The sequence below is a fragment of the Pygocentrus nattereri genome, chromosome 4 (genome assembly GCF_015220715.1).
Source record: "Pygocentrus nattereri isolate fPygNat1 chromosome 4, fPygNat1.pri, whole genome shotgun sequence".
NCBI classification, from domain to species: Eukaryota; Metazoa; Chordata; class Actinopteri; order Characiformes; family Serrasalmidae; genus Pygocentrus; species Pygocentrus nattereri.
In genome coordinates this window covers 46997237-47005111 of record NC_051214.1, presented here as the reverse complement: position 1 = coordinate 47005111, position 7875 = coordinate 46997237, and the positions used below count along the sequence as shown (strand labels likewise).

General features: G+C 43.2%; 1 protein-coding gene across 1 annotated transcript; it reads right to left on the bottom strand.

Moving 5' to 3' along the window:
* Nucleotides 1-125: 125 nt before the first annotated feature.
* eif2s1b (eukaryotic translation initiation factor 2, subunit 1 alpha b) lies at nt 126-6627 on the bottom strand. The gene is made up of 8 exons (XM_017695669.2): nt 6469-6627; nt 4326-4568; nt 4141-4220; nt 2547-2698; nt 1701-1807; nt 1502-1599; nt 735-878; nt 126-407 (listed from the first exon to the last, which is right to left on the bottom strand). Exons 2-8 carry the CDS (start codon nt 4564-4566, stop codon nt 282-284), a joined length of 948 nt encoding a protein of 315 aa, XP_017551158.1. The 5' UTR covers nt 4567-4568; nt 6469-6627; the 3' UTR covers nt 126-281.
* Between the last annotated feature and the right edge of the window lie 1248 nt (nt 6628-7875).

Genomic DNA, 7875 nt, shown 5'->3' with positions numbered 1-7875 from the left:
AAACTAGGCACTGGAACCCAGAATTTAAACCAATACATTTTTTGCCTAAGCAGAAAATGAAAGGCTGCTGTAAATCATCTCAAATTGGCAAGCTATTTAGTGCATTTATATTCAAGTACACATCACAAGTTTGTGTAGAAATTTTAATTTTTTTCTTCCTTTCACAGATAGTACTTTTGTTAGGATACAAAAACAGTTCATAATCTGAATAGCTCTGTATCCCCTCCAAGAGGGTCTAACTGCTGCTTGTGGAGCTGAACTTCTCGGAAACAAATGCTTCACTAGTCTTCGGCCTTGGCCTCCATCTCCTCAGCATCGTCGTCTCCATCCACTTCAGCGTTCTCCCTTTCCAAACGCTCCAGCTGCCGCTGTAGCTCGGTCTCATCTGTGTCTGTCACCACTTTGGGCTGTGATTGCAAAAGAATGCATTCATAAGTAATTAAAGTGATTTGGTATAGTAAAATAATTTGCATGCATGCAGTTTGCATCAAACTGAAAGCCTAAATCTCACAGTTGCCTAAAACCATGAGGAGCTGTTCAGTAATGTATAATAGATTGGTTACTGAGCCTGAATGACCATTTACAAGTATGGACAAAATTCAGCCTTCTAGATGGCTGGTACTACTGTATAATGCCATATGAATCAGTAGTAGTAAGATTAAATAATGTTTTTTTTTTTTTAAATCATTGATAAATACAACATGCAGAACTATGAGTTCAAATTTGAGACTGGCCTCCATCTGGATGTTGAAGACTCCCCGCTTCTCTTCTATTTTCTCTTTGATGACCGCCATGGCCTGGTTGAGCATGGACAGGCCCTCAGTCCGTTCCAGAGTGGTTGTGGTCATCACATACCGTGGAGGAGCAATCAGATTTATCTGACCCAAAAAAAAAAAAAATTTGAAAACGTACTTACTGGTGTCTAAAGTGAAGGTTTTTTTGTTTGGCGTTAAATACTAAGAAAACCTCTTCTGATGATGCATCTTGAAGAAGGGAAGAACCTTTGAAAAACAACACCTGCTTTGGGGTTTACACATAAGGGCAGGCTGTATAGAAATGTCTCGAGGATGCTGTGCCACAAAATAGTACACAATTTGTCAAATAACATTTGCTAGTTTTAGGCCAAAATGTCCCTTTAAGGAGTTAAATTACATAAAACCACATGATCACTGTGGTCCACACTATTACAATCATCATACTGTACAACTGATGACTATAGAACTGATGGATAACATTAAAATTTCTCAGTTGCTTACTTATTATACATTTATATATAAGGGACTAACTGCACAGAAATAACAAAAAATTGACACAAAAATGTAAAAATTAAATTCAAAGTTCACCAAATTCTGGAAAATGCCAGAACATTAAAAAAACAACAAAAAAAAAAACAACACCTCAAACATCATGTGTAACTGGATTAAAGAAAGGGCCCACCAGTAGCATCTGAGTGCAAACAGCAGTTTTCCAAGTTTGTTTCCATACATTCACGGCTATGTACCTTGATTGGCATGGCATCCGTAGAGCACTTAAGTCCTGCCCTCAGGGCTTCTTTGACAGCATCTATTCCCTCATATCCATAACACGCCACTTCAATATCTGTTGAGCGCAAAATGTAGGAACAAGTTCACATTCAGAAAAAAAAGGAACTATCGGAGACTGAAAACAAGAACAGCAGCTGGTGTGTAGTGTTTTAGTACCTGCTCTGATTTTTACGGCCTGTGGTGTGAGCCGCCGGTTGATGTTGTCGATGAGCACGGCCCTCTCTTCTTCCGTCAAATCCAGTCCATCCAGAATAGAGGGATCACTGACAGGACAGAATAAAATGTGTCTTACACTTAAAAGGTTCCAAAACAAAAGGTCTAAAATCAGTTATTTAAAGCACTAAAAATTTAACCAAAAGGTATTTATTATTGCACTACACATGGCTCCAATGTTTAGTTGTCAAAAGTGAAAGTCACCCTGTTCTAGTGTTAAAAACAAAAGTTATCTATAAGATTAAGAGACTCTTATTAGTCCCACAACGGGGAAATGTCACCTCCACATTTAACCCATCTGTGAAGTGAAACACCACATACACACTAGTGAGCGCACACACACTAGGGGGCAGTGAGCGCACTTGCCCGGAGCGGTGGGCAGCCCAATCCACAGCGCCCGGGGAGCAGTTGGGGGTTAGGTGTCTTGCTCAAGGACACCCCAGTCATGTGCTGTCCGCTCTGGGGATCGAACCAGTGACCTTCCGGTCACGAGGCTGGTTCCCTAACCTCCAGCCCACGACTGCCCATGACAATGTTTATATGATCCACACAGTGATTTTGACAGATTGTAATGCACTGGAGGAAGTGTAGGGGGCGATATGGCCTCTACTGTTAGTTGGTAGTGACAACAGGAGAGAACACTGCAGAAAACCAAATGGTTAAATTGGTTGATTAGATCAATTTGAGGAATAATCATTATTGTTGCAGCTATAAATAACTGGTTATAAATATTTCAAAACCTCAATTTCAATCCTGTGGTATTAGACTGGAGGAAAGCCTTGTACTTACGACACGGCTTGTTTAAAGACATCATAGGCGCCGTATCCCGGCCTCTTAAACTTCTCATCGAACACCCAGGCAGTGCGCTGGTAGAGGCTTTCCAGCTGCTCATCCTTGGTGTACTCCAGCACCTCGGCCACGTGCCTCAGAATACTGTAGACCTGCCATACATCAGCCTCTTTTAGTCTTCAGCCACATACAAAATAGGTGAGTGCTGAAGTAAAGTAATATAATTCAAGTTATTAAAGACTCCACAGTAGTGTGCATAGCTGTCAGAACAAAACCCTCCGTCTCCGTTTTTTTAATCAGTTTTTGATTTAGTGACATAATTTGAAGCTGCCCTGTCTTCTGTTTAGGTCTTCAGGCTTCTTAATGGCTACTTCATTATTCCTCTGATTGTGTCCATCCATCATGTCGCTGGTTGTCCTCTTCTTTACCTTCCACTCTTCCAAGTATATTGGTCTTTTCAAATGAATTGGTTCTAACCAAAATGTGTCCAGAGTAAGAGCTTTAGTTTGGTTCTCTGGGCTGTGAGTGAGAGATGAGGCTTGATTTGTTTAATTCGACTGTTTTCTCTACTGTCCAAGGTTCTTTTAGAAGTCTTCGCCAATACTAGTACACTACTATCCCCTAATATCCCCATCACACTAGTGTACTAATATCCCATCACACTAATTAGTATACAAAAATTCCATCATACTAATTAGTATACTAATATCCCATCATACTAATTAGTATACTAATATCCCATCATACTAATTAGTATACTAATATCCCACCATACTAATTGGTATACTAATATCTCATCATACTAATTAGCATACTAATATCCCCATCACAGGGCGGCATGGTGGGTAGCGCTGTCGCCTCACAGCAAGGAGGGCCTGGGTTCGATTCCCTGGCCGGGTGACCGGGGTCCTCTCTGTGTGGAGTTTGCATGTTCTCCCCGTGTCTGCGTGGGTTTCCTCCGGGTTCTCCGGTTTCCTCCCACAGTCCAAAGACATGCAGTCAGGCCAACTGGACGTGCTAAATTGCCCCTGGGTGTGAGTGACTGTCTGTGTCTGTGTGTCTGCCCTGCGATGGACTGGCGACCTGTCCAGGGTGTATCCTACCTTCCGCCTGAAGACCGCTGGGATAGGCTCCAGCTCCCCCCCGCGACCCTGACGGAGAAGCGGCTTAGAAAATGGATGGATGGATGGATGGATGGATATCCCCATCACACTAATATACTAATATCCAATCATACTAATTAGTATACTAATATCCCCACTGAATGTGAATGTACATTCTGTCCAGTGTGTCATTGTGCATTGACCTATCTATGCCATCTATGTCCAGCATTTCTTTTGAAATCAAGAGTATTAATAGGGCGTTTGTCCCCACTTTGGATCACAAACGCCTCTCAAACTCATCCTAAAGGAATTGGATGGAGCCGGGGGCTTTATACTCCTCTGGCCCACGCTTGGCACCGAGAATGGTGACCACATCCATGACTGCTCCAGTCGTTCATAAATACTTTTCTATGGCAGATATCAGCATGCATAGAAGTTGCTGAAATCACTGTCTGGATACATTTGGACTTTTATGAAGGTGAGCTACTTACAGTCTTAGATTTGGTAAATTTATCTTCACACTTGATCGCCTCCTCGGGAGATACTCTTCTCTTCGATAAGTCGATATATCCTGGAGAAAGAGAGCGAGAAACCAGCCAAAATCAGAATGCCCAAAAGACTCTACACAAAAACCCAAGCCTAGTTTCTAGTTACAGTGCATTAAGCTCAAACCCACCCTTCTCTTTATCCACTCGGATCACCACGACGCATTCGTTGCGGCCGATGCGGATCAGTTTGTTGATGGAGCGAATACGTCGGCGTGAGAGTTCACTCAGCAGGATCATGCCTTCGATGTTGTTGTACTCCAGCAAGCTGACGTAGGCGCCCATCTCAGCAATGGAGCGCACATTCACCATCACCACGTCCTCCACCTCCGGGAACCGATGCTGGTAAAATCTACAGCTGAGTCCTGGCATCTCTGCCAAGAGAAAGACACGATTTATACTAATAACAAACTGATCATCTTCTCTGATTGTTCCGTTTTCATTCTCAATTACTGCATCAAATACGGATCCATATGTTACCCAGTCTCATAACTAGAAGCCATGAATCTACTAAAAACAATATTTATTTGTGAAGCACCGTTTATAAATATAAGCAGTTCCAGAAAAATGTAGAAAACAGAACAAGAATAATAATCCAAATCTCCAAATCACTGGTTTTGGTTTAGCCTTTTCATGTATTTAATTGTAAAAATAATTATTCAGTTACCTAAAGATCTTTCAACCCTTCTTATAAAACTACACTGGTTCCATACAGTACCAAAAAGGGTTCTTTAGCTTGTAACAACAGTGGAACCCTTTCTGGTGCTAGACAGAACCCTTTTCAAAAAGCTTCTACACAAAACCATCCACAGGACATTCTCCATCAACCTGAAGAACACTTTCACGATGCAAAGAACCCTTTAAGCATGCAAGGGGTTCACTGAGTGTTCACGGCTTGATATAGAACCATTTTCTTTAATAAAGAACCAATGAAGAACCATGTTTTTTAACCGTGAAGTGTTCAAACTGTCATGTTTCCCATCACTCTGTAGCGAAGCACTACATCCCTCAGCCTCGTGGGTTTCAGAGACTTTATGAATTTGTATCAACAGAGGATCAGAGCTCTCAGGCGGAAAAGGGCGGAGAGCCCTCTCTGGGTCGGGGATGAGCTTTTGCCTCAAGTGGAGGAGTTTAAGTATCTCGGGGTCTTGTTCACGAGTGATGGTACAAGGGAGCGGGAGATTGACAGGCGGATTGGTGCTGGGTCAGCAGTGATGCGGGCTCTTTACCGGTCTGTTGTGGTAAAGAAAGAGCTGAGCCATAAGGCAAGGATCTCGATTTACCGGTCGATCTACGTTCCCACCCTCACCTGTGGTCATGAGCTTTGGGTAATGACCGAAAGAATAAGATCGGGAATACAAGCAGCCGAAATGAGTTTCCTCCGCAGGGTGTCTGGACTCTCCCTTAGAGATAGGGTGAGAAGTTTGGTCATCCGGGAGGGACTCGGAGTAGAGCCGCTGCTTCTCCACGTCGAGAGGAGCCAGCTGAGGTGGTTCGGGCATCTGGTTAGGATGCCTCTTGGAGGCGTCACAGGCAAGTCCACCCGGGAGGTGACCCCGGGGAAGACCCAGGCCTGGGAGCGCCTCGGAATCCCCCCCCCCCCCCAGTGGAAGTCTGGGCCTCATTGCTTAGGATGCTGCCCCCATGACCTGAACCCCGGAGAAGCAGAAGATGATGGATGGATGGATGGATGGATGAATTTGTATCCTTATTCTCCATCAACCTGGGTTCGAATCCCTGGCCGGGTGACCGGGGTCCTCTCTGTGTGGAGTCTGCATGTTCTCCCTGTGTCTGAGTGGGTTTCCTCCCACAGTCCAAAGACATGCAGTCAGGCCAATTGGACATGCTGAACTGCCCCAGGGTCTGTCTGCCCACACAGAAACCAAAAGGAACGACAGATTTCTCAAAATGTAGTGGAGTGAAAGTAAAAAGTCGCCCAGAATAGAAAAACTTAAGTACAGATACATGAAAAAATACTTAAGTACAGAAACTAATTACATTTACTTGGTTACTGTCCTCCACTGCTAGGATGAGATACCTACAGCACGAGTTTGAGTGTGTAATCTCTTCGGAAAGCGCTGGCTGGCTGGACTGAGCGAGCCCAGGCGCTGTTTGACGGGTTTTGGTGGCGGTTGGTGTGGAGGGCTCATGTTCTCACACCGGGCTGCCGCACTGAGCACACGCGGTTTAGCTCAGAACCCATGCAGACCTGGTCCTCCTAAAACCGAAAACAGGCCGAAACGGCCAAGCGTGTGGAGCAAGGCGGGATGTTACCTGAACGATAATGTCACTGAAGCTGTTCGGTGTAGTAAGGAATCCGTTTTCAGGCGGTAATTGTGAGTTTTGATGTAAAGAGGCTGCGTTGAATCAGGAGTTTGCCATGGAGCCACAGCAGGGAGGGCTACATCATGGCGCCGCGCCGATCGAAGTCAAAATAAAAGTCTACGATAAAAGTCCTTTTAAAAACATTACAAGTGCCACAGAGCAGTTCAAATTCCCGTCGTTTTCGACAGAAACGTTTTGACACGACGTTGCTTGCTTGCTACACATTTCTATCCTAGTAATGTCCAGTGGTGGACAGTAACTGAGTAAATGTAATTAGTTTCTGTACTTAAGTATTTTTGGTGTATCTGTACTTTTTTTTTAAGTTTTTCCGTTCTGGGCGACTTTTTCCTTTCAGCCCACGACATTTCAGAGTCTAATATCCGACTTTTTCCTCCTACATTTTGAGAAATCTGTCGTTCCTTTTGATTTCTGTGTGTATAAAAACGTAACATGTCAAAACGAAAGAAGCGCAAAGCCAGAGCACCAATCAGGGCCCAGCGGTCACTTTGTTTAGAGCTGGTTTTGACCTGTTGGTCATACCGACCCAGTGCAGCACGCGGTTCAACGTCAGCGCAGCAGCGTAAAACTTTGGGAGAGTCTGTTCAACATAAATGATGAACTAACCTAACTTTGTGTAAATAGAGCTCAATATAGAAATATGTCCACATATGCAGTCGAGACTGACGCGGCTTTTTTCTGAATTTCTACAAACACCATTTCATTTTATAGTAAATGAGTTTGGGCTGGTTTATGTTTATGAACAGACGCCTACAGATCAACATAGTAAAGGAGCTCATCTGTGATCCTGAGTTTAAAGCCAGTTTTTATTCAACTTAAACTTGGAACTAAGTTGTAAATAAATCTGAAACTGAAACTTTGCTTGTGTGTAAAAAGTGATTTCAGAGCCACTCGGTTCTCCCTGATGGAAACTGTTTACCTTCAGTGTTTTGTGCTTCTGATCATTTTAATAGACGTCAGCGTCACTAATTAATGACGTTCTATTAAAAGACTGGTTTACCAAGAGAGACGCTGGAGGACTTTCACCTGAAATGAGTTCATGAAGCCAGTCTGGTTATAAAAATGATAACAGGGCATCAGAGCCAGAATTACTCTTTTAGTACTTTTACTTTATACTTAAGTACATTTGAAGGTAAATACTTTAGTACTTTTACTCAAGTGGAGTTCTAGAGTAAGGACTTCTACTTTTAATCAGGTACATGGTCTGTGTATTTCGTCCACCTCTGGTAATGTCCTACATGAAGCGGTACATTTACCCTGATTGTTTATATGAAATTAAAATAAAAACAGCACACAGGCCTTACAAATAGTAAAGAGCAACGAATTAACAGTATTACT

Bases quoted from the DNA above. Each gene is read 5' to 3' on its own strand.
- eif2s1b (XM_017695669.2), bottom strand. From the start codon at position 4,566: ATGCCAGGACTCAGCTGTAGATTTTACCAGCATCGGTTCCCGGAGGTG. The intron at 4,221-4,325 runs GTGGGTTTGAGC...CTCTTTCTCCAG, and splicing joins CCGAGTGGATAAAGAGAAGG to GATATATCGACTTATCGAAG. The intron at 1,808-2,546 runs GTAAGTACAAGG...CTGTCCTGTCAG, and splicing joins GTCTTTAAACAAGCCGTGTC to TGATCCCTCTATTCTGGATG.